Raw genomic sequence first — 27,817 nt, 5'->3', positions numbered from 1 at the left:
TATGGAGCTCCACCTGTACCCTCGACTCCACTACGACCAGCTAATCGTCCAGATAGGCCAATACTCTGATCCCCTGGCACAGCATCATAGAAAAGGTGCGGGGAGATAAAGTCCAAAAGGCAGGACCAGAAATTCATAGGCTACACCCTCGAAATGAAACCTCCGGAACTTTCTGTGTGGAAGATGTATAGCCACATGAAAGTACGTATCCTTCAGATCTATGGACATGAACCAATCACAGGGATGCGCTGACTGCAATAGCCAGCAAAGTGTGAGCATTTTGAACTTGCAAAACCAATTAATGCCAATAGTGTGCAAAGCTGTCATCAAGGCAAAGGGTGGCTACTTTGAAGAATTTCAAATATAAAATATATTTTGATTTGTCTACATGATTCCATATGTGTTATTTCATAGTATTGATGTCTTCACTATTCTTCTACAATGTAGAAAATAGTAAAAATCAAGAAAAACCCTTGAATGAGTAGGTGTGTCCAAACTTTTGACTGGTACTGTGTTTTATAATTTTTCTTTCATACTTGTTTTCATATCCACCACCCTTAACAACCGTGTGTCTGAATGTGGGGAATGAACTTTGTTTATTATGCCCACATCTGGACGATGCCGTACTCTCGATACCCCTGAACGCAGAGAAACCTTGGGTAGAAACACTGTGCTTTCGTGGTACCGCCATTCTGATACCCAGCCAACACCGGGTTTGGGGTCTTTGGCAACCAGTAACTTGCCCCCATTGACCGAGCCACTTGAAAGCACTGTTGCCATTAGTAAATGTGGAGGAGGGCTCCGAGAGCATGCCCCTCCCCCGGCCTCAAGCTAGGGTCGTGAGGTCTGCTCATTCCCCCACGCCGCGGAAGAATCAGCTTTCGCCCCACTCTCCTTCGACCCAGCACAGCATCTGTGCCAAGACTTCCGCTGCTTCCCAGAAACACCAATACGGTCAAAAACCAACCTCAATGCCAGCCTCTGGCCTGGACTCTTTCCTGGAACTGCAAAGCTGCCCCCACAAAGGATCTTTCGTGGGAAAGGGACCTGTAGAGCTGGGTCCTGTTTTTGTTTCTTCTCGAAACAGGCCTATAAGGACTCCATAGCAGAGCCAAACAACCTTGTTGGCGAAACTGGCTCATCCAAATACTGCCGCCTGTCCCTTTCAAGAACCACACCCTCAGCCTGGTATACTTTGTCCAACTGTTCCGCCTAGAACCGGGACTGTTTATTCAGAATCACTGATTAGCCTCTGGAGCTAAGTAACTCGGCAGCTTTCCATCCATCGGTGGTGTCCAAATGAGCCCCGCCTCCTCCATACTGTACATTCATGAACTCACCATAACCTGGTAGCACCAGCCTGGCAGAATAAGGGGAATCGCAGGTCGCCTCTAGCGCATCAGCGACAGAGTTGAATCTCATAGTCTTCGTGTGCTTGAAAAGTTTGTCATTTGCATTACACGGTCTTCCTTCAGGCGGGCTGAAGAGAGAAGAATTGAGGAAATGGATGTGAGCCCCGGTATTATAGTCAGGAAGGCAGGACTTCTGGGGGTTGGCTTGGCATCCATCGCCCATTGGGCGATTTCAGTTTTTTCAGGTGAATATAGTTGGTCATTGACTCCCCATAATGTTATACTGAGTGACTGACTGAAAGGGAACAGCGCTGTGTTTTTGGGAATCCAAGTTAGTCGCATTGTCTGTCACTTTCCTGTCTGTCTTTCTGTTTACATCTGTATGTCTGTCTGTCTATGTTTGTCTGTTTGTCTGCGTGTCCGTTCACATCTGTCAGGATCGTGAAGTTTCCCAACACGCTGAACAAAGATGACACCCGTCAGGCCATCAACATTGCGTTCTCTAAGTGGAGCGACGTGTCCCCTCTCTACTTCGCCAAAATAAAAAACCCCAACAAGAGTGCTGACATTATCATCGGTGAGACCACATAATTCATTAGAACCACATTGTATCACTATGGGTGAGACCTTAAGATAAGGGTGTGTGTGAGTATCTCAATATTTGTTAAGTCTTTAATACCCTGTTGTGTCTCTAGTATGATTAAATGAGATGACATACTATTTTATCAAATCGAGTACCTAACTTCTTACATCTAGACGTTCCGAAATACAAACTCCTCGAAAATCCGAAAACTTCAATTTTTCAAACATATGACTATTTTACACAATTTTAAAGACAAGACTCTCCTTTATCTAACCACACTGTCCGATTTCAAAAAGGCTTTACAACGAAAGCAAAACATTAGATTATATCAGCAGAGTACCCAGCCAGAAATAATCAGACACCCATTTTTCAAGCTAGCATATAATGTCACAAAAACCAAAACCACAGCTAAATGCAGCACTAACCTTTGATGATCTTCATCAGATGACACTCCTAGGACATTATGTTATACAATACATGCATGTTTTGTTCAATCAAGTACATATTTATATCAAAAACCAGCTTTTTACATTAGCATGTGACGTTCAGAACTAGCATTCCCACCGAACACTTCCGGTGAATTTACTAAATTACTCACGATAAACGTTCACAAAAAACATAACAATTATTTTAAGAATTATAGATACAGAACTCCTTTATGCAATCGCGGTGTCCGATTTTAAAATAGCTTTTCGGTGAAAGCACATTTTGCAATATTCTGAGTAGATAGCTCGCCATCACGGGCTAGCTAATTTGACACCCACCAAGTTTGGTACTCACCAAACTCAGATTTACTATAAGAAAAATTGGATTACCTTTGCTGTTCTTCGTCAGAATGCACTCCCAGGACTTCTACTTCAACAACAAATGTTGGTTTGGTTCCAAATAATCCATAGTTATATCCAAATAGCGACGCGTATCGTGACAAAAAAATTCGAAATATTCCATTACCGTACTTCGAAGCATGTCAAACGCTGTTTAAAATAAATTTTTATGCGATTTTTCTCGTAAAAAAGCGATAATATTCTGACCGGGAGACGTCCTTTCCGTTCAAAGACTCAAAATCTAAAATGGACTCTTCACGTGCACGCGCGCACCCGTGTCATTGTTCTCAGATCGACCACTTACCAAATGCGCTACTGTTTTTCAGCCAGTAACTGCAGAGTCATCATTCAACGTTCTGGCGCCTTCTGAGAGCCTATGGGAGCCTTAGAAAGTGTCACGTTACAGCAGAGATCCTTTGTTTTGGATAGAGATGACAAAGAAGGCCAAGAAATGGTCAGACAGGCTACTTCCTGTACAGGATCTTCTCAGGTTTTGGCCTGCCATTTGAGTTCTGTTATACTCACAGACACTATTCAAACAGTTTTAGAAACTTTGGAGTGTTTTCTATCCAAAGCTACTAATTATATGCATATTCTAATTTCTGGGCAGAAGTAATAACCAGATCAAATCGGGTACGTTTTTTATCCGGCCGTGAAAATACTGCCCCCTATCCATAACAGGCTAACATTTAATTACGTGATTTGAATTAAACCATGCAACAATTAACTTGTTAATAACCTGGGGAACCACAGAAGTGTTTATAGAGCTGCTGTCTTCTGAATAAACTCTTAAAGATCTGAAGGTCTTTTATATCAATAGCAGTCAATTATTAATCGTCACCTTATTCAGTCTCATCTGAACGTCGTAATTTTCTTGGTTATCTGCACGAACCCTGGCTAACAAGTTGAATCAGTAATACAAAAATTGGCGTAATGATTTGTTTACTAAATACCTAAATTATCACACAGAGTTACATATATATGCACAGGATAGATCATACATCGATTAATAATCATGTCATAAAAGAAAAAGTCCGGATGAAACCGATATGATGGCTGGTTACACAAAGAAAGGGTTTGAATGAAAGAGCGGGAAGACTGAGGGACAAAGGGGATTAGGTCTATATCGGACCTTGAGAAGCTATGCTACCGTAAATACAGAATCTTATGCATTCTAATAACCGCCCATTCGGAAGAGGAAAATGCATGATATATATTTACTCTGAGTTGCGTTTTGATAGATGGGTCGAAGAAGGAAGACTGGTTTGCCCAGCAGAGATCGCCATTGTTCTTTGAAGAATCTTTCTGGTCGTAGTGTTGTAGAGCGGATATCGTTCTTCTGAGATTGTCTGTCCTTTCCTAGGCCATGTACGTTTACAGCTGCAGCTGATAACCCGACGTCTAGGAGGTATCACTTCTTCTTTAGTGAATAATCATTCAAAGTTCCTACCAAGTTGCCATAATCAGCTCGCGCTGTATTCTGGCAGGTCTAGTCGAAATTCACCATTCCAGCGTGGTGATCGTCACCTCCACATTGAAATTCGCCCTTTTAAAGAATATGATGTCAGATCAGTTGTTGTCTGGGACATTATATCTGATGATAGGACAACAAATTGTATCTTGGAAAGTCTACACATTCTAGTTATATTCACATGGAACTGATGTGCAATTTAAATGTTTAAATATGAAACTATTTGTGAGAAGACGAAATGTGATTTTAGCTTCTAAATTAGATAATTGTTTTCATAAGTAAACTTATGCTCACTCAGTGGCCACACCCAAGTGAACAGACATTGGTTGAGAACTATGAAACACGCCCTTCTCTCCCCCAGTACAAAAGCCCGTTGACGGAAGTCAACCTCAGTTCCCGATGACGTGAGGACTGGTGTCCAGATGTTTAAAAGGGCTAATTTCACCTACAACCTAACGAAATTAACATTTAGTTCCAGAAATGTCAGGACTGCTGGACTTTCTCTGTGGTAACACAGGGCTTTTCAGGAGTCCATTCTGTAGAGTGGAGAGAAAAGGGGGAAATGTACTTATGTGGGGGTCATAAACCTCACCCAACAGGGCAACGTCATGACAACCCCCTGGTGTGTGTGTGTGTGTGTGTGTGTGTGTGTGTGTGTGTGTGTGTGTGTGTGTGTGTGTGTGTGTGTGTGTGTGTGTGTGTGTGTGTGTGTGTGTGTGTGTGTGTGTGTGTGTGTGTGTGTGTGTGTGTGTGCGCACATGCTTCCAGGCTTCTACACATGGAACCACACAGACTGCTGGTGGTCTCCATTGCATCCCTGTTTTGATGGGCTAAACGGGGAGTTGGCCCATGCCTTCCTGCCCCCACGCGGGGAGATCCAATTTGACAATCATGAGTTCTGGATCCTGGGGAGGTCCCACTTCAGCTGGAAACAAGGTGCAAATAATATCTACTTTCTGTCTGTCTGTGCTCCGATTCGCTACCCTACCCCCAAAAAGTGTACTCATTCACTTTCTCCCACCCATGGATTTCAAAGGAATCGATTGACGTCTGTGACATCATTTTAGATGTTTTTATCAGATATAATCTTGAAAGAAATCTCTTTACCTGGTTGTAACAGAGACCAGTTGGTTATAATCTGGTTGATGTATCCTCAACCAGAAAACCAGTTTACAACCAGAGAAGGACATCATTAAGTTGTCATTTGCCACATTTTGCCTGCTGGGTAGATGCACTTGATATTGTGTGGTAGATGGGCGCGAAGAGTTTTCACTTTTGTGCCAACTCTGCTCGCGAGACGAGCTAAATCGAACATACTTCCGTTAGCCCCCTTGTCCTTTTTTTGGGGCGGAACATTTTATTTATTGGTTTTCACATTAAATAAATCTTTCATGTGACATTCAATAATTACATTTTATAAGCACAGCAAATAATAACAACAACAAACAAAAAAAATACAGAATATAGACACATCACACATACAGTGCATTCGGACAGTATTCAGACCTCTTGACTTTTTCCACATTTTGTTACGTTACAGCCTAATTCTAAAAAGGTTGTTTTTCCCCCTCATCAATCTACACACAATACCCCATATTGACAAAGCAAAATAGGTTTTAGAAAATGTTGCACATTTATTACAAATAAAAAACTGATATCACATTTACATAAGTATTCAGACCCTTTACTCAGTAATTTGTTGAAGCACCTTTGGCAGCGATTACAGCATCGAGTCTTCTTGGGTATGATGCTACAAGCTTGGCACACCTGTATTTGGGGAGTTTCTCCCATTCTTCTCTGCAGACCCTCTCTAGCTTTTCAAACACCTAAAACAGCCTTTGGGTAAAAGATTGAAAGCCTGTGAGTCTTACTCAGTACATTTAATAGTTGCTTGCTTTTCTAAAGTCTACCAACCTTGCCAGCAGGCATGCCAGCAAAAATCGTTAGTCAAGCTAGCTACTCTAACTTGATTGATAGCCTGAAATGGCTTCTTAGTAGCTTGTTATGAGGTTGGGAGATTGGGACCCTATCTGGGCTAGCTAAAGCCAACTTCATGAAATTGCTAGTTGGCTAGTAGTATTACAGATAAACAAACAAACAAAAGCATATATAGAGTAAAGTATTCACACCCCTTGACTTTTTAAAAACATTTTGTTGTGTTAAAAAGTGAGATTAAATTTTGTCAGCAATCTACACAAAATACTATATGAAAAGTGGACATTTAAAATATCTTGATTAGATAAGTATTCCACCCCCTGGGTCAATAAATGTTAGAATCACCTTTGGCAGTGATTACAGCTGTGAGTCTCTAAGAGCTTTGCCCACCGGGATTGTACAATATTTGCCCATTATTCTTAAAGCAATTCTTCAAGCTTTGTCAAATTTGTTGTTGATCATTGCTAGACATCCATGTTCAAGTATTGCCATAGATTTTCAAGACGATTTAAGTCAAAACTGTAACTAGGCTACTCAGGAACATTAACTGTTGTCTTGATAAGTAACTCCAGTGTCTTTGGCCTTGTGTTTTAGGTTATTGTCCTGTTGAAAGTTGATTTTGTCTACCAGTATCTGTTGGAAAGCAGACTGAACCTGGTTTTCCTCTAGGATTTTGCTTGTGCTTAGCTTTATTCCGTTTATTTCTTTTTTTTAAACGCTCTAGTCCTTGCCGATGACAAGCATACCCATAACATGATGCAGCCACCACCATGCTAAAATATGAAGAGTGGTACCATGTGTTGTTGGATTTAACCCCAAACATAATGCTTTGTATTCAGGACAAAGTTAATTTATTTGCCAATTTCTTTTGCAGTTTTACTTTATTACAAACAAGATGCATGTTTTGGAATATTTTTATTCTGTACAGACTTTTAGTATTGTGGAGTAACTACAATATTGTTGATCCATCCTCAGAGTTTAATGGCTATGATAGGAGATAACTGTTTTAAAATCACCATTGGCCTCATGGTGAAATCTCTGAGCGGTTTCCTTCCTCTCCAGCAACTGATTTAGGAAGGGTGCCTGTATCTTTTTAGTGACTGGGTGTATTGATACACCATCCAAAGTGTAATTAATAATTGCATCATGCTCAAAAGTATAATCAATGGTTTTTTCTACCAATAGGTGCTCTTCTTTGCGAACCATTGGAAAACTCCATGGTCTTTGTGGTTGAATTCTTGCTTGAAATTCACTGCTCGACCGTGGAACCTTTTGTATGTGCGGGGTACAGAAATGGGGTAGTCATTTACAATATTATTGCACACAGTGACTTCATGCAACTTTATCTGTGGCTTGCCATAACAAAAGGGTTGATATAAGACATTTCAGCTTGACATTTTTTATTAATTTGTAAACCTTTCTAAAAACATAATTCTGCTAAGAAATTATGGGCTATTGTGTGTAGATCAGTGACACAAATTCTCAATTTAATCCATTCCCCATGAAGCTGGTTGAGAGAATGCCAAGAGTGTGCAAAGCTGCCATCAAGGCAAAGAGTGGATACTTTGAAGAATCTCATGTGAAATATATTTTGATTTGTTTAACACTTTTTTTGGTTACTACATGATTCCATATGTGTTATTTCATAGTTTTGATGTCTTCACTATTTTTCTACAATGTAGAAAATAGTAAAAATAAAGAACAACCTTGAATGAGGTGTCCAAACTTTTGACTGGTGCTATATATATATATATATACAGACAGACAGACAGACTTGAAGTCAGAAGTTGACATGCACTTAGGTTGGGGTCATTAACACTCATTTTTCAACCACTCCACAAATTTCTTGTTATCAAACTAGTTTTGGCAAGTTGGTTAGGATATCTACTTTGTGCATGACACACAAGTAATATTTCCAACAATTGTTTACAGACAGATTATTTCACTTAATAATTCACTGTATGACAATTCCAGTGGGTCAGCAGTTTACATACACTAAATTGCCTTTAAACAGCTTGGAAAATTCCAGAAAATGATGTCATGGCTTTAGAAGCTTCTGATAGACTAATTGACATAATTTGAGTCAATTGGAGGTGTACCTGTGGATGTATTTCAAGGCCTACCTACAAACTCAGTGCCTCTTTGCTTGACATCATGGGAAAATCAAAAGAAATCAGCCAATACCTCAGAAAAAAATTGTATACCTCCACAAGTCTGGTTCATCCTGGGGAGCAATTTCCAAATGCCTTAAGGTACCACGTTCATCTGCACAAACAATAGTACGCAAGTATAAACACCATGGGACCACGCTGCTGTCATACCACTCAGGAAGGAGACGCGTTTTGTCTCCTAGAGATTAACGCACTTCGGTGCGAAAAGTGCAAATCAATCACAGAACAACAGCAAAGGACCTTGTGAAGATGCTGGAGGAAACAGGTACAAAAGTATATATATCCACAGTAAATCGAGTCCTATATCGACATAACCTGAAAGGCCGCGCAGCAAGGAAGAAGCCACTGCTCCAAAACCGCCATAAAAAAGCCAGACTACGGTTTGCAACTGCACATGAGGACAAAGATCGTACTTTTTGGAGAAATGTCCTCTGGTTTCATGAAACAAAAATAGAACTGTTTGGCCATAATGACCATCGTTATGTTTGGAGGAAAAAGGGGGAGGCTTGCAAGCCGAAGAACGTTCCAACCATGAAGCACGGGGGTAGCAGCATCATGTTGTGGGGGTGCTTGGCTGCAGGAGGGACTGGTGCACTTCACAAAATAGATGGCATCTCGAGGAAGGAAAACTATGTGGATATATTGAAGCAACATCTCAAGACATCAGTCAGGAAGTTAAAGCTTGGTCGCAATTGGGTCTTCCAAATGGACAATGACCCCAAGCATACTTCCAAAGTTGTGGCAAAATGGCTTAAGGACAACAAAGTCAAGGTATTGGAGTGGTCATCACAAAGCCCTGACCTCAATCCTATAGAAAATGTGTGGGCAGAACTGAAAAAGTGTGTGCAAGCAAAGAGGCCTACAAACCTGACTCAGTTTTATCAGCTCTGTCAGGAGTAATGGGCCAAAATTCACCCAAATTATTGTGGGAAGCTTGTGGAAGGCTACTCGAAACGTTTGACCCAAGGTAAACAAATTGAGTGTATGTAAACTTCTGACCCACTGGGAATGTGATGAAAGAAATAAAAACTGAAATAAATCATTCTCTCTACTATTATTCTGACATTTCACATTCTTAAAATAAAGTGGTGATCCTAACTGACTTAAGACAGGGAATTTTTACTAGGATTAACCTCTCTTGGGTAGGGGGCAGTATTTTGACGTCCAGATGAAAAGCGCGCCCAAAATAAACTGCCTGTTACTCAGGCCCAGAAGCTTGGATCTGAATATAATTGGTAGATTTGCATAGAAAACACTCTATAGTTTCTAAAACGGTTAAAATTATGTCTGTGAGTATAACAGAACTGATATGGCAGGCGAAACCCCGAGGACAAACCATCTCCCCCTCCCCAAAAAATCCAGCCTACCATTATTTTCAATGGCTTTCACTTTTATTATAAGGCCAAGTCCTCCCAGATTGCAGTTCCTAGGGCTTCCACTAGATGTCAACAGTCTTTAGAAAGTGTTTCAGGCTGGTTTTTGGAAAAATCACCCAGAAATTGTTGTTTTACTAGGTGGCTCCCATTTTGGCAGTAGTGTTTCCAAGCGCGTGGAAGAGAGCGCATTCTTTGGTATTTTTCTCCGGTAAAGACTAACGATTCTCCATCTTAAATTTTATCGTTTATTTACGTATTAACCTCTTACATCTAGACGTTCCGCTAGCGGAACACCTGCTCCAATATCCAATGGCGTGGCGCGAATTACAAATTCCTCAAAAAACCCAAAACTTCAATTTTTCAAACATATGACCATTTTTCACCATTTTAAAGACAAGACTCTCCTTTATCTAACCACACTGTCCGATTTCAAAAAGGCTTTACAGCGAAAGCAAAACATTAGATTATGTCAGCAGAGTACCCAGCCAGAAATAATCAGACACCCATTTTTCAAGCTAGCATAGAATGTCACATAAACCCAAATCACAGCTAAATGCAGCACTAACCTTTGATGATCTTCATCAGATGACAATCTTAGGACATTATGTTATACAATACATGCATGTTTTGTTCAATCAAGTTCATATTTATATCCAAAAACCAGCTTTTTACATTAGCATGTGACGTTCAGAACTAGCATACCCCCGCAAACCTCCGGTGAATTTACTAAATTACTCATGATAAACGTTGACAAAATACATAACAAATATTTTAAGAATTATAGATACAGAACTCCTTTGTGCAATCGAGGTGTCCGATTTTAAAATAGCTTTTCGGTGAAAGCACATTTTGCAATATTCTGAGTAGATAGCCCAGCCATCACGGCTAGCTATTTTGACACTCACCAAGTTTAGCCCTGACCAAACTCCGATTTACTATTAGAAAAGTTTGATTATCTTTGGTGTTCTTCGTCAGAATGCACTCCCAGGACTTCTACTTCAATAACAAATGTTGGTTTGGTTCAAAATAATCCATAGTTATATCCAAATAGCGGCGTTTTGTTCGTGCGTTCAAGACACTCACTATCCAAGGGTGACGAAGGGTTACGCGCCCGACGCGTTTCGTGACAAAAAAATTCTAAATATTCCATTACCGTACTTCGAAGCATGTCAACCGCTGTTTAAAATACATTTTTATGCAATTTTTCTCGTAAAAAAGCGATAATATTCCGACCGGGAGTGGTGGTTTTCGTTCAAAGATAGAGAAAGTAAACATGGAGTCGACTCGTGCACGAGCCTGAGTCTCATAGTACTGTGACCGGCCACTATCCAAACGCGCTAATGTTTTTCAGCCTGAGCCTGCAAAGCCACGATTCAGCTTTTTGCCGCCTTCTGAGAGCCCATGGGAGCCGTAGGAAGTGTCATGTAACAGCAGAGATCCCCTGTTTTGGATAGAGATAATCAAGAAGGCCAAGAAATGGTCAGACCGGGTACTTCCTGTACAGAATCTTCTCAGGTTTTGGCCTGCCAAATGAGTTCTGTTACACTCACAGACACCATTCAAACAGTTTTAGAAACTTTGGAGTGTTTTCCATCCAAAGCTAATAATTATATGCATATTCTAGTTTCTGGGCAGTAGTAATAATCAGATTCAATCGGGTACGTTTTTTATCCGGCCGTGAAAATACTGCCCCCTATCCATAACAGGTTAAGGTACCTAAGGTTTGATTATAAACGTTGTTTGACTTGTTTGGAAAAATGTATTAGTAACGTTTGGGATTCAATTTGTATGCGTTTTGATGCAGGGAAACTGGGTGGATTATTGACTGAAGCGCGCCAGCTAAACTGAGTTTTTATGGATATAAAGAAGGACATTATCGAACAAAAGGACCATGTGTGATGTAACTGGGACCTTTTGGAGTGCCAACAGAAGAAGATCATCAAAGGTAAGGTATTTTTTATATCGCAATTTCTGACTTTCGTGTCGCACCTGCCTGGTTATAATATGTTTTTCATGTGTTTGTATGCGGGGCGCTGTCCTCAGATAATTGCATGGTTTGCTTTCGCTGTAAAGCCTTTTTGAAATCTGACACAGCGGCTGGATTAACAAGAGGTTAAGCTTTATTTTGATGTATTACACTTGTGATATTTTGAAAGTTAAATATTTATAGTACAGTCATTTGAATTTCGCGCTCTGCAATTTCACCGGATGTTGGCCAGGTGGGACGCTACCGTCCCACCTGCCCATAAGAAGTTTTAAATGTCAGGAATTGTTAAATACTGAGTTTAAATGTATTTGGCTAAGGTGTGTGTAAACTTCCGACTTCAACTGTGTGTGTGTGTATATATATATACACACACACACACACACACACACACACACACACACACACACACACACACACACACACACACACACACACACATACTACCGTTCAAAAGTTTGGGGTCACTTAGAAATGTCCATGTTTTTGAAAGAAAAGCAAAATAAATTGTCCATTAAAATAACATGAAATTTATCAAAAATAAAGTGTAGACATTGTTAATGTTGTAAATGACAGAGGCCTATTAACTGCAACCATCACTCCTGTGTTCCAATGGCACGTTGTGTTAGCTAATCCAAGTTGATCATTTTAAAAAGGCTAATTGATCATTAGAAAATCCTTTTGGAATTACGTTAGCACAGCTGAAAACTTTTCTGATTTAAAGAAGCAATAAAACTGGCCTTCTTTAGACTAGTTGAGTATCTGGAGCATCAGCATTTGTGGGTTCGATTACAGGCTCAAAATGGCCAGAAACAAATACCTTTTTTATGAAACTCGTCAGGCTATTCTTGTTCTGAGAAATGAAGGCTATTTCATACGAGAAATTGCATGGAATAGCCTCCCTTCACACAACAGCACAAACTGGCTCCAACCAGAATAAAAAGAGTGGGAGGCTCCGGTGCACAACTGAGCAAGAGGACATTAGAGTGTACATTAGAGTGTCTAGTTTGAGAAACAGATGCCTCAAGTCCTCAACTGGGAGCTTCATTAAATAGTACCCGCAAAACATCAGTCTCAACGTCAACAGTGAAGAGGCGACTCCGGGATGCTGGCATTCTAGGCAGAGTTGCAAAGAAAAAGCCATATCTCAGACTGGCCAATAAAAATAAAAGATTAGGATGGGCAAAACACTGGAAGATTGTAAATAAGTGTTATGGACAGACGAATCTAAGTTTGAGGTGTTCGGATCACAAAGAACATTCGTGAGTCGCAGAAAAAAATGTAAAGATGCTAGAGAAGTGCTTGACGCCATCTGTCAAGCATGGTGGAGGCAATGTGATGGTCTGGGGGATGCTTTGGGGGTGGTACAGTTGGAGATTTGTACAGGGTAAAAGGGATCTTGAAGAAGGAAGGCTATCACTCCATTTTGCAACGCCATGCCATACCCTGTGGATGGCGCTTAATTGGAACCAATTTCCTTCTACAACAGGACAATGACCCAAAGTACAGCTCCAATCTATGCAAGAACTGTTTAGGGAAGAAGCAGTCAGCTGGTATTCTGTCTATAATGGAGTGGCCAGTACTGTCACCGGATCTCAACCCTATTGAGCTGTTGTGGGAGCAGCTTGACCGTATGGTATGTAAGAAGTGCCCATCAAGCCAATCCAACTTGTGGGAGGTGCCTCAGGAAGCATGGGGTGAAATCTCTTCAGATTACCTCAACAAACTGTCCACTAGAATGCCAAAGGTCTGCAAGGCTGTAATTGCTGCAAATGGAGGATTCTTTGACGAAAGCAAATTTTAAAGGACACAATTATTATTTATAACATTGTCAATGTCTTGACTAGATTTCCTATTCATTTCGCAACTAATTTCATGTATGTTTTCATGGAAAACAAGGGAATTTCTAAGTGACACCAAACCTTTGAACGGTAGTGTATATATATATATATATATATTTTTTAACAGGACAAATATGAGGGGGCGTGACGCCTCTGGCATAGATTCTACAAGTGTCTGGAACTCTATTGGAGGGATGCAGCAACATTGTTCCACAAGAAATTCCGTAATTTTGTTGATGTTGGCTGTCAGCCGCCGCTACAGAATCTCCCATAAGTTTTCAAATGGGTTGAAATCTGGTGACTGTGAGATGCGCGTGCACACACACACACTTTAAATCCCCTAAGCTCCTTTGAGACCCCTCTTTTAAAGTCACTGAGATATCTTGTTCTAGCCATGGTATCCAAAATAATGGTTAACTGAGCATTTATATGCATAACCTTAAGCATTACTTTCTTAATTAACTCTGAAAACTACACCTGTGTAGAAGCACCTGCTTTCAATATACTTTGATCCCTCATTTACTCAAATGTTTCCTTTATTTTGGCAGTTACCTGTATATACCAACACACCATTCTAGAATCTACATGTTATCTCAAATCACACACCATATACACAAGACTGATCACATGACTATGTATTCTATCCAGGGATCCCAATCCCCCTTGTTCTTTGATATAATTTGTGCACGTGCCTAATTGGGTCTGTTCCCTTCCCCAGGTGTGTGGTTGAATGACCTGGTACAGGTGGCGGCTCATGAGATTGGGCACGCCCTGGGGCTGTGGCACTCCCGTGACCCCCAGGCCCTGATGCACCCCAATGCCACCTACACGGGCCAGAGGAACATTGCTCAGGACGACATCTGGGAATCCAGCGCCTCTATGGTAAAGGAACACACAGATCAAACATGTTTGTTTTGTTTGTTTATGATGATAAATCAAGACTTTCTATTTTTTTTGTATACATTTATTGTAATGATGTAATTTCTAACATTGTTTTAATATTGTCTAAACATTTGTATTAACATTCTCTGTTCAAATTCACGCTCAACTCATTATGCAATTACAACACGATAGCAATACAATTACTACAGTACTATGTAACATGTTAATACAATGTTATTGCTACACGAGTAATTACAGTTTTATTACACAGGTATAAGACATAACACTAAGAAAGCATTAATACCACAAATGTCTATATATGTGTTGTATTCCAGGATGCATGGACAAGAAGCGCGTGTGTGATCCATGGGCTCGCCTTGGATTCTGCGAAAGGAGGAAGAGCTTCATGAAGAAACACTGTGCCCGACGATGTGATCTCTGCTATGGTCAGACAGTCATATTGTCCACTCTTGATTGGACATGACTTTAACTACACCGCAGTTCACCAGTTGGAATTTAAAGTTGCAATCTCCATATACACTATCTACATGAGATCCGATTAATGGAATGCTTTTAGGACTGTCTTAAGCCAGCAAATGGATCAGGACTTGATAGTTAAATGTGGATCTAGCCTGATTTTGGACGTTTTAACACAAACTGGCTGCCTGGTAGGTGTCTTTCCTATGAATTACCATTGATTATGTCTCCAAATCAGATGTGTAATTATGGACCTGCCTGGATTTGTAAGGCACATTGAATGACAGAATTTGTTAAATGGATAACTAAAATGTTTAACCACGTGCTATGTTGCCAACATTCAGGCTTTAGCTTGCCCAATGATGTGTCCTGTGTCATCCCATCTCCTACTGTACTGATAACACCTCTGTGGCATATGTTTTATCCCCAATAAACTATATTTCAAATCTTTACACGATTCCTCGCATCCTCTCTTCTCCTCTTTCTCAACCATATTGGAGAACGCCCAAGGTCTCTTCCCTCATACCTTCTTCTCCTATTTGTTTTGAGAAGGAGGTGAGGAAAGAGGATGTGAGGAATTGAGGAAAGATTCATTGAGAAAAAGCCATAGAGGAATATCTTGTGGGGGAAGTCTTATGACTATCCTGGTATTTCACTCACTTCCTGTAGAGCCTCTTGAGGCCGTTACCACGCTAAGTCCACCGCCTGCCAACGTCAAGATCAAGATAGTTCCTCGTGGAAAGGTTGTGGGCTTCCGCTGTGGGACGAAGAATCCTAGATCGCCTCCCAAAGTCAGGTGAGAGAATAGTCTAAATACAGTAATGTACAAATGGTATTTTTTTGTGTTTATTGGACAGGATAGAGGTAGATAGGAGGAGAGAGGGTGCTAGAGCAGTGTGTTGGATTCAAACCAATACACGCAATGGCAGTACACAATACATGTGCTCCAAAGGCAGGGGCTTAGACCGCTTGACAACCTTGGACCACTATATACCATAATTACTGGTCGGATTCTCCCATCGTTTTATCAGGTCTTTTTATAGGAGCATTTAAACAGCATGCAGGTCGTTTTTTCTTATTTACTATGACTATGTTTCTGGCAAAGGTTGTTAGACATACATGACATTTGAATTGTTGATTCCTCTCTCCCCGTGCTCTTCCCTGGTATGACCTTTGACCTTGCTCTAGTTGGTACAAGGATGGAGAGCAGCTCGTGATCTCTATCCCTGGCTACATCACCATGAAGGACCGTGACCTCCTGTGTCGTCGCCAACGAGTTTAACGAGGGCACTTATATCTGTCACGTCAATCGTGGCGGCAATGTGGTCTCTGCAAACTCCTGGGTCAGCCGCCTGAACAGCCGAGCTGAATGAAGAGAGTGAGGGAAGAATGAGAGCTGGGAAGGAAAGAATGAGGCATGGAGGAAAAGAGGACGAACCCACCGCAACAATTACAATATTATAGGTGAACTCAGCAATACAACATCCTCATACACAGCATGACGACTTCCTGCTTACTAATATTAAATATGCCAAGACTGCCACATATTGGACCTTATTCACGCAGGGATTGTGAGCTTTCAAAATACAGCTTTGTGTGATAAAAAAAAACAAAAAACTTAAGGTTAACCTTGGAATCAACATATAATTGACCAATGGAAACAACCCTCTATTCTAGAGCCAATAGTGTCAGTCTTACCACATCAAAATTCTGTTGTTGATGTCTGTAAACTGGAAGTTGCCCCGGTTTGAAGGATGTCGTCATATGGCTGAGTCTAACTTCAAGCAGGCTGTGTACTCTGACAGTACCCTCTTGAATCCAGGTCATAAATGGAATAGATCCCAGAACTCAACCTTGTCCTTGATGATGAATGAAATGTCAGACTTTAACATCCAGTCAGGAAAGACTAGCTTTGCTCACCCTTTAAACATGATGACTGTTATTTTTATGCAGTTGTTGTATTGATACATCTCACTTTGTTAAAATGTCTAGGGCAGAGTTGATATTTCTATGTCCTGTGTCACTTAACAGTATACTAATTTGTTTTGAGATAAAGGGTGTAAATATGATGCAGCTATCACTGTGTACAGTGCTTATGGAAAGTATTCTCTCCCCTGTTTTCTATTACTTGCCTTGCATTTAGAGGGGGAAAAAAACATTACATTGGGATTTATTCACAACAACCTTTCAAAAAAGGTATTTATTCGTACCCCAGAATCAATACTTGGTGGAAGCACCTTTAACAGCAGTTTTACCCACTTTTTGAAAAAGTCTCCACCAACTCAATCGGAAGTTACCTTTAAATGTAAATAGTACTGTAACATGGATCTTCAGCACTAGATCAGGACAAATGTTAGAACTGTGTAAAAACAGGGTTTCAGAGACATTGAACATCTTGGCAAGTCACTCCAGTGCAGCATTGGTCTTATTTTGGGTTATTGTCTTGGTGAAATGTCAACGGCTTATCCAGTGTCAGGCATTCAACAGACTGAATATGTTTTACGTGGCCTTTGCACCATTTTTCTTTTGACCCTGCTAGTATTGGAGTGACTGCACTGTTGATCTTTCCCCCCCATCCGAACCAAGAAACTATTTTACAATCACCATGGTCTCACCGTGACATTGCATTATCTTCTTCTGAGCCTGGGTGATGTGATAAATCATTCACAGCTTAATTATTAACTTGACCATGCTTAAAAGGACCCTCCCCTATCTGTACCTGCCTACAAATGTATTAATGAGATGTTCTGAAAGCTCCAGGGTAGCTTTGAGGTTAACTCTTTGCTTGAAATCGATTAACTGAAGGACCTTACAAAGATGGGTATTTATTCTGAAATATTGTAAACAAATATTGTTGCAAAGGGGGTGGATACGTATGCATTCAAGCAGAAGTTCATTTTAGAACTTTCTAGATTTTGTCTCACTTAAAATGTGGTGTAGGATGTGCAGATCAGTGAAAAATGCCAATGTTTTTCATTTTTATATTTAAGGCAACATGTAAAAACTGTGCAATTGAAGTGAATACTATTGCCTGTTTTTCTACCATGTTAAATTGTTTGGTATATATTTTCCCTCCTGTGTAACAAGGAATGGTTGCCAGAACTGTATATGCACAAACACCACTTTAGAAATATGCAACAACACATTGCCAAACAGACAGTATATAAGTGATTTTACTTCAAAATTGAATATTCTTCTTTGTACATATTTATTTTAGTCCTGTTATAACTGATAGTAGTCAACAGGTTGACAGTTCATATGACAAGACAGACATTTCCTTTGCCGATTAAAGGGCAGAGAAACAATGAGGACATTTAAAAACAGGACGGTGCTGTGTTGGCCCTCATTCTCATAAGCCTGCCACTGGAATGCATACATTTTGGTCAAGGTGACCAGCAAAAACACAATGGAAGCAGTCACGAGCTGCTTTTTTCACACACACACAGAAAATATTCAGACCCCTTGACTTTTTCCACTTTGTTACAGCCTTATTCTAAAATTGATTAAATTGTTTTTACTCATCAATTTACACATAATATCCCATAATGACGAAGCAAATAATTATCAATTGATTGGACATGATTTGGAACGACACACACCTGTCTATACAAAAGGTCCCACAGTTGTCAGAGCAAAAACCAAACCATGAGGTAAAAAGAACTGTCCGGAGAGCCCCGAGACAGGATTGTGTCAAGGCACAGATCTGGGGAAGGCTACCAAAAAGATATCTGCATCATTAAAAGTCCCCAAGAACACAGTGGCCTCCATCATTCTTAAATGGAAGAAGTTTGAAACCACCAAGACTCTTCCTAGAGCTGGACGCCCGGCCAAACTGAGCAATCGGGGGAGAAGGGCCTTGGTCAAGGAGGTGACCAAGAACCCGATGGTCACTTTGACAGAGCTCCAGAGTTCCTCTGTGGAGATGGGAAAACCTTCAAGAAGGACAACCATCTCTGCAGCCAGACAGAAGCTACTCCTCAGTAAAAGGCACGACAGCCTAAATGACTCTCTGGTCTAATGAAACCAAGATTGAACTATGTTTGAGAACTTTGAATTATGACATTTTGTGGTTTTAAATTCGGCGCTCGGATTTGTCACTGGCTGTTGAATAGTGTGGGACGATTTCGTCCCACCTCCCCTAGAGAGGTTAATAAATCATGTCTGGGAGGAATGTTACAATGCAGCTCTGATTACACATAGCATCAGCACTCTGGGAAATGTAATAAATCACCCCCCAAAAAATCATGTCTGGGAGGAATGCCACAATGCAGCTCTGATTACACATAGCATCAGCACTTTGGGAAATGTTTAATAAATCACGTCTGGGAGGAATGTTACAATGCAGCACTGATTACACATAGCATCAGCACTCTGGATAAATGTTTAATAAATCACCCCCAAAAAATTATTTGGAATCTATTGGCATAAAGTTGTGGAGATGCACAATGCATTTGGAATTACTGATTAGTGGAATTACTATTTTCTACAACAAAAAAAGAAGAAAAATCAGCAGAAGGTTTTTCCAGGAGGTATACAAAAATGACATCTATACAAGATGAAAGTACATACAGTAGATCGCCTTTAACACAAACCAACACACTTAGTACATATTAAATAAAAGTAAATTACAAAATACGAGGATAAAACAACAACTTTTTTTTGGTGACTAATCTTGTGACCAATGTAGTCAAAAGTCCTCGATCAACCTAATTACAGTTACAGAGTAGGGAGGTTATTAAGTGGAATGGAGTATGGTCAAGTTCCCCCTGATCTTGGGTCAGTTTAGCATTTTCTCCACTAATGGGAGGTGTATTGGGGGAGGAAGCTGATCCTAGATCTGTCCCTAGTGGAACTTCACTCCTGAGCAAGTGGAACAGCCTTAGGCACACCTTTAGGTCAACTGGCCTAGTTCACACTCAGGTTGTACAACGCATTTGATACAACAGGTATTTGTTATGCATTTGTCTGCACAAAAATATTTACCCAACCGCTCTGGAGACACCAAACAACAATATTTTAAACGTTTCAGTTAAAAAAAAATATCCATTGCATCACAACTGTTGAGTCCAATGCATTGTACATCAGTTGTACAGCCTCAGTGTATCCTAGGCCTAAAAGGACTGAATAGGTGTATCCAACACGGTGAAAATGCCACCCTGCCAGAACGCAAAAGCTATCTCATCCTTTCAGATCTACAGGAGTGCCTAGGCCCTAAGGGGTGGTAGGGGGCTATTCGGAATTCTGCACAAGGCTTTCTTTCTACCCAAGTTGTATTTTTCTGTGGAGGCAGTTGAAGAGAATGCATCTACGAGGGGAGGGAGGCTCACTATGTCTTTCATTGATAACAAAAGGCTGCTGTGTTGCTCCTGTAGCGCGATCACTAGAGGGAGGAGGGATGGCATTCTACTACTTCATATTGGAGGAACCCCCCCCACCCCCACCCCCCCACCCACCCATGTTTGAAACCAGCTTTTGTTATGGGATAAAGAGGCAGACAGCTGGTATGAGGTGCCAGCTTGTTTTAGACTGGGAAACAGTCTTTTTGCTCACTCCGGTACGATGGTTAACCCCTACTAGATTCAATAGATTCTTACCCATTGTCGTGCTATATCCATGTGAACTATGCTTTCACCAGAGAAGTTTAAAAATCCAGACGACTTAAGCGATTACTTCATGTAACTCCCATAAAGAAAATTCAGAATGAAATCAAATGGGAAAGTAGAAAGTTATTATTTACAGAAAGTACCGGTTATCACTTGTTCAATTTTCTCTGGCGCTACTATGGATTTAGCATGGCAAATACAATTCAGTGTGTGTTCGGAAGAACATGCAAGTCATTTATGAGCGAATGAGTGTCCCATCACTCACGCCCGTATTGGCTGACACATTCCCATGTTCATTAATTCATTTTATACATCATCAATGAAACATTTGAAAATCGATTTTGTGAATAACAACAACACTGTGACCCCAAAGAACAGCCGTTTTACAGAGAGTTATGATTAAACTTGCTATGCAATTGTGTCGTGGTTTGCTTCCAACACCTAAACATGACAAAGGCCTGACTGACACTGGAGGCCTGGTAAAGAGAACCAGTAATGTGAGCGGGAGTGGAAAAAACGCAACATGGCATCCTAATTCAAGCGCATGTGAATAATCAATTCCTTGTGAGCACTTGGGCTGGGGTCAATTCCATTTCAATTCAATCAATTGACTGAATTGAAATGGTATTTACCCTAACCCTGACCATCTCAGCCACAGGGAGAGAAAGGAATGGAGGGAGGCTCCTAATCGTCATCCTCGCTTATGCTGTCTGCTCCACTGAGGTGGTAGGGCGAGGAGGGAGGGGAGGTCTTGGTGAAGAAGGGCAGACGGAAGGAGGGCGGCGGAGAGGGCGAGCGCTCTCTGGTCGGGCTGCTGTTGGGGCTCTGCCTGGGGCTTATGGCTTGCAGCATCCGCCCCTTCCCCTCCTTTAGCATGTGCTTCTATAGAGGGAGAAGAGAAGAAATGAAAGAGAGAAAGATATTGAAAGACAGATCCTGCGTCTCAATATGGGCTACACAAGGATGTTTCCATCATATTTCTTATTCTACCAGTTATTTAGTTTCAAATACATTATTGTGTCTCTAGTATGGTTAAATGAGATGACATGCTATTTTCAAATAGATTATCTAACGTTTAATTATTTGATTCAATTAATCAGGCAATAACTGACTCATTAGGAATCCTGGGCACCACGGAAGTATTCGTTTATATAGAGCGGTTATCTCCTGAATCCACTCTTAAAGATCTGAAGATCTTTTATATCAATAGCAGTCAATTATTAATTATTCTTTACCTTCTATCAGTCTCATCTGAACGTCGTAAAATTCTTGGTTATCTGCACGAACCCTAGCATAAATTATGAATCAGCAATACACAAATTGACTTAGTAAATAAATAATTAACTAACTAAATAATCACAGAAATAATAAACAGTAGATATTGGTTACTAACAATGATGGAAAAGTCCCTAGTGGGCTAAGCCGATATGACAACTTGGTAGAGTGAGAAAGAGCGGGAAAGACAAATGGATTCATTACACAGTCTATAATTATATTAATTGAAATGCTAATCCTTTGCACATGAACGGCCACTCATTCGAGAATAATTGCAATGAATATATATTTACGCCCGTATGTCGTTGTTGTCTTCTCTGTTAGAATCCTCGATCGTCCTGTAGGGTTCATCAGTCTCTGGTTAACTTTCATTGAAGTTAAAGTCTTTCGTGGTTGTAGGTGGTTGGAATGGATACTTCAGAGTACCATTCAGAAATGTTCTCATAGATTAGATACATCGGCGGTTGTCTGTTTTCTCGTCCGAGGTTTACGTAATTTCTAGCTGCAGAATAGTAATTATACGTCTAAGATTTGCTCTTATTCTGTAGGGATTGATAGTCTCAGAGTTGAACCATTTCCAGTCGTGTAACCAATGCTCCACGTGGTATAGCCTTGTCCTTTGGTAGAGTTGTAGTTTAAACCACTTCACACACCAGCGTCACCAGGCATGTTTTGGGCCTCATAAATTCAACCATTTGCAACCTTAGCTTACACCGGGGTTTGTGTGGTCTGGTGTGAATTTCATCAGGAGTGGGTTTTATACGTTTCAGTAGAAAAGGGCGGTTCCATGACACCTAATGTGATATCTGGGCTCATGGGGGTGTGGCCACTGACTAGTTCATCTTTATATGAAAATACATGCTCTCATTGAGAAGGTTAACATCACATTACATCTTTTCACAAATAGTTTCATGTTTAATCACATATGTTTCACAAGATTTAAATGTAAACTTGACAGCTGGGAAATGTACACTTTAACAGATACCATTGTGTGTTTCCTGTCCTTCATGAGATCACCAAATGAAACACACTCAACATAACTGTCCCTTAAGAGTCCATGGATCATTCCCACATTCTCAAAAGTAGAAAGACTGTTTAATTCTCCCATTTTGGGGATTTAGGAGTTTGGCTAAGTGAAGTCCATTGTTCTCGCTCTGTCCTCTCCCTCTCCCTTTCTGCATGACCAGGGGGATAACAAAACCTGGGTTTAGGAGAGAGAGTGGGGGGGGGGGGGTGGGGGGGGGGGGGGGTGGCACGATCTACACCCAGAAAGGGGCACGTCATGACAACATGAAGAAAAGTGAACCCATGCACACTTCGGGAGAAAGGATAATGTCAAAAAGGATAGTTCAGAAATTCTGAAACAACAACCCATAGCAACTGACAGAGGGGCTTCACTGAGCTAGCTTGATGCAGAACAGTGGCTAGATCTGATTGGTGTTGGACAAAACAAAGCAATTAGCCTAACCTACTTTCCTGGGAAGAATGGGACCCCTAGCTGCTCATGAATGGGGAGCCAGGAAATTTTGCTGACCAGGAAACATGTGGGGCCCTAGTAACAGCCTATAACTGGGGCCTAGTCACAGGGTCAGGAAAAACTCCTGGGTCATGACCCACACCCTGACATTCTCAAAGGTTCTGTTCCAAGTGTCACCATATTCCCTACACAGTGCGCTACTTTGGACCAGAACATTATGGGTCCTGGTTAAAAGTAGTGCACTACATAGGGAATAGGGTACCATTTAGGACGCATGTAGTGACACTCACCAGTGCTCCCTCTGGGCCAAACATTTGCAGGAAGTTGGCGATGAACTCTCGGGACTTCTCTTCCCACTTCTGGATCAGGTCGATGCTCTTTGTCTCCACCTTCTGCACAAACTCCTTGGATCGCTCCTCCACATCCTTCACCCTCTTCTTCACCTTGTCCACACGCTCCTGCAGGTGGTACTTCTTCTCCTGGAAAGATAGGGGGCAATGTTGAGACGCACACCAAGGTCCGTAACCACAAAGCTGATCTAGGATCAGGTCCCCAACTGTCCATATGATCTTATTCATTATGATCTAAAAGGCTAAACTGATCGTGCTTATTCTGAGGCCCTGTTTGAATACTTAATAAATGCCTCCTTCCTTCGTTCCTCCCTTTCTTTGAGGTAACAAATGATATAAGGTGAGTGATGTACACTACAGTTGAATGACAAATCACAAAGAAAGGAATGAAAGGCGGATGCATTTTCAGAGTATTCGAAGAAGGCCATAGGCTAACTAAATTCAAAAGGAATGCCAGAGGTAAAATGAGGCTTTTCTGATGAAATGTTTTTATTGTTATAGTCCTGTAGATACAGTTGAAGTCGGAAGTTTACATACACTTAGGTTGGAGTCATTAAAACTAGTTTTTCAACCACTCCACAAATTTCTTGTTAACAAACTATAGTTTTGGCAAGTTGGTTTGGACATCTACTTTGTGCATGATACAAGTAATATTTCCAACAATTGTTTACAGACAGATTATTTCACTTAATAATTCACTGTATGACAATTCCAGTGGGTCAGCAGTTTACATACACTAAGTTGCCTTTAAACAGCTTGGAAAATTCCAGAAAATGATGTCATGGCTTTAGAAGCTTCTGATAGACTAATTGACATAATTTAAGTCAATTGGAGGTGTACCTGTGGATGTATTTCAAGGCCTACCTACAAACGCAGTGCCTCTTTGCTTGACATCATGGGAAAATCAAAAGAAATTAGCCAATACCTCAGAAAAAAAATTCTATACCTCGACAAGTCTGGTTCATCCTGGGGAGCAATTTCCAAATGCCTGAAGGTACCACGTTCATCTGCACAAACAATAGTACGCAAGTATAAACACCATGGGACCACGCTGCTGTCATACCGCTCAGGAAGGAGACGCGTTTTGTCTCCTAGAGATTAACGCACTTTGGTGTGAAAAGTGCAAATCAATCACAGAACAACAGCAAAGGACCTTGTGAAGATGCTGGAGGAAACAGGTACAAAAGTATATATATCCACAGTAAAACGAGTCCTATATCGACATAACCTGAAAGGCCGCTCAGCAAGGAAGAAGCCACTGCTCCAAAACCGCCATAAAAAAGCCAGACTACAGTTTGCAACTGCACATGGGGACAAAGATTGTACTTTTTGGAGAAATGTCCTCTGGTCTGATGAAACAAAAATAGAACTGTTTGGCCAAAATGACCATTGTTATGTTCAAGGAAAAAGGGGGAGGCTTGCAAGCCGAAGAACACCATCCCAACCATGAAGCATGGGGGTGGCAGCATCATGTTGTGGGGGTGCTTTGCTGCAGGAGGGACTGGTGCACTTCACAAAATAGATGGCATCATGAGGCAGGAAAATTAAGTGGATATATTGAAGCAACATCTCAAGACATCAGTCAGGAAGTTAAAGCTTGGTCGCAAATTGGTCTGCCAAATGGACAATGACCCCAAGCATACTTCCAAAGTTGTGGCAAAATGGCTTAAGGACAACAAAGTCAAGGTATTAGAGTGGCCATCACAAAGCCCTGACCTCAATCCCAATTTGTGGGCAGAACTGAAAAAGCGTGGGAAGCTTGTGGAAGGCTTATTTTGGGAAGCTTGTGGAAGGCTACCCAAAACGTTTGACCCAAGTTAAACAATTTAAAGGCAATGCTACCAAATACTAATTGAGTGTATGTAAACATCTGACCCACTGGGAATGTGATGAAAGATACAAAAGCTGAAATAAATCACTCTACTATTATTCTGACATTTCACATTCTTAAAATAAAGTGGTGATCCTAACTGACCTAAGACAGGGAATTTTTACTAGGATTAAATTTCAGAAATTGTGAAAAACTGAGTTTAAATGTATTTGGCTAAGGTGTATGTAAACTTCTGACTTCAACTGTACATTTCTGGCCCCAAAATGTACTGTTTAGTGAAACTGTTATTTTTGGCCTGAAATATCAAACTTAGAAACTTTGACTGACAAGGAAGAAGGGGTCATGGTGATTACGATGACTTTATTCATCCAATTGTACACAAGGTCCAACGGATTTGACTTCTGCTTAATCCCAACCCCTCCAAAAGACACAAACAAGGTTGGAGCTGGGGGCTGCTATACTATGGCGGCCATGGAGCAGTTGTTGTGGAGAGTTAAGTGCTTTGCTCAAGGGCACAACGCCAGGCAATGGCATCTAATATTTGATTTCAGCAACCCTCCGCTCACTTCCCGCCAGACCAGGGATTTGGAACTGGCAACCCTCTGGTTTCTGGCTCACCTCTCTAACAGCAAGTCCCTCCAATTATGAATACATTTGAAGTAATGCAAGTTTGATGTACTGCAAATGAAAAATAAATAGAACTAAAGTCAAAGTCAGTGTGTTTTTCTACACTTGTTTAGAATGCAAGCTTCAGTGGGACATTTTTTTTCAAAAGAAAAGTTGGAAAGACATTGACACATGAATGAACCATTGGGATATCCATTCCTATGGTCTAAAATGTATACATCCTTATGAAGTTGACTACATTGCTAGAAAAGGTGAAGAACTCACATTGATGAAGCTGACATTGAGCTCTTTGGCAGTGTAGCCTCTCTGCAGGTTTCTGCGTGCGTACACGTCATAGTCGCGGACAATACGGGTGATGATGTCAGAAGTGGAGATGCCTTCTGTCCGCTGTGTGGGTGCGAACATGCCTGAAGGTGAGGGGAGAAGTCAGCTAAACCCAATGCAGCAAAGCCACACTGGCATCAATATTTTATTTTATTTCACCTTTATTTAACCAGGTAAGCTAGTTGAGAACAAGTTCTCATTTACAACTGCGACCTGGCCAAGATAAAGCAAAGCAGTGCGACAGAAACAACAACACAGAGTTACACATGGAATGAACAAGCGCACAGTCAATAACATAATAGAAAAAAAATTAGGTCTATATACAGTGTGTGCAAATGGCATGAAGGCAATAAAAGGCAATAAATAGGCCATAATAGCAAAGTAATTACAATTTAGCAGATTAACACTGGAGTGATAGATGAGCAGATGATGATGAGCGATGATAGTGTGTAAGTAGTGATACTGGTGTGCAAAAGAGCAGCAAAGTAAATAAAAACAATATGGGGATGAGGTAGGTAGATTGGGTGGGCTATTTACAGAAGGACTATGTACAGCTGCAGCGATCGGGTCGCTGCTCAGACAGCTGATGTTTAAAGTTAGTGAGGGAAATGTAAGTCGCCAGCTTCAGCAATTTTTGCAATTCGTTCCAGTCACTGGCAGCAGAGAACTGGAAGGAAAGGCGGCCAAAGGAGGTGTTGGCTTTGGAGATGACCAGTGAGATACACCTGCTGGAGCGTGTGCTACGGGTGGGTGTTGTTATCGTGACCAGTGAGCTGAGATAAGGCGGAGCTTTACCTAGCATAGACTTATAGATGACCTGGAGCCAGTGGGTCTGGCGACAAATATCGAGCGAGGGCCAGCCGACTAAAGCATACAGGTCGCAGTGGTGGGTGGTATAAGGTGCTTTGGTAACAAAACGGATGGCACTGTGATAGACTACATCCCATTTGCTGAGTAGAGTATTGGAAGCTATTTTGTAGATGACATCGCCGAAGTCGAGGATTGGTAGGATAGTCAGTTTTACTAGGGTAAGTTTGGCGGTGTGAGTGAAGGAGGCTTTGTTGCGGAATAGAAAGCTGATTCTAGATTTGATTTTGGATTGGAGATGTTTGATATGAGTCTGGAAGGAGAGTTTACAGTCTAGCCAGACACCTAGGTATTTGTAGCTGTCCACATATTCTAGGTCTGAACTGTCCAGAGTAGTGATGCTAGTTGGGCGGGCGGGTGCGGGCAGCGAACAGTTGAAAAGCATGCATTTGGTTTTGCTAGCGTTTAAGAGCAGTTGGAGGCCACAGAAGGAGTGTTGTATGGCATTGAAGCTCGTTTGGAGGTTAGTTAACACAGTGTCCAAAGAAGGGCCAGATGTATACAGAATGGTGTCGTCTGCATAGAGGTGGATCAGGAAATCACCCACAGCAAGAGCAACATCGTTGA

At 41.1% G+C, this 27,817-nt stretch overlaps 1 protein-coding gene and 1 pseudogene across 2 annotated transcripts in view; one reads left to right on the top strand and one right to left on the bottom strand.

Moving 5' to 3' along the window:
* The first annotated feature begins 1 nt into the window (after position 1).
* Positions 2–16,839, top strand: LOC106612404 (matrix metalloproteinase-23-like; annotated as a pseudogene).
* A 1,212-nt stretch (positions 16,840–18,051) lies between these two features.
* The window catches only part of LOC106612410 (choline-phosphate cytidylyltransferase A), a 29,377-nt gene continuing 19,611 nt past the window's right edge, over positions 18,052–27,817 (bottom strand). For both annotated transcript variants that reach the window (XM_014213512.3, XM_082956134.1), the window contains 3 exons: positions 26,324–26,466; positions 23,542–23,730; positions 18,052–21,381 (listed from right to left, as the gene is read on the bottom strand). In XM_014213512.3, the coding sequence (XP_014068987.1) occupies positions 21,184–21,381; positions 23,542–23,730; positions 26,324–26,466 (530 nt within the window). In that variant the 3' untranslated portion in view covers positions 18,052–21,183. The remainder of the gene's footprint in view (positions 21,382–23,541; positions 23,731–26,323; positions 26,467–27,817) is intronic.

The sequence above is a fragment of the Salmo salar genome, chromosome 09 (assembly GCF_965601325.2).
Source record: "Salmo salar chromosome 09, fSalSal1, whole genome shotgun sequence".
NCBI classification, from domain to species: Eukaryota; Metazoa; Chordata; class Actinopteri; order Salmoniformes; family Salmonidae; genus Salmo; species Salmo salar.
The sequence above is the reverse complement of the archived record's forward strand: the minus strand, read 5'-3'. Positions and strand labels throughout refer to the sequence as shown.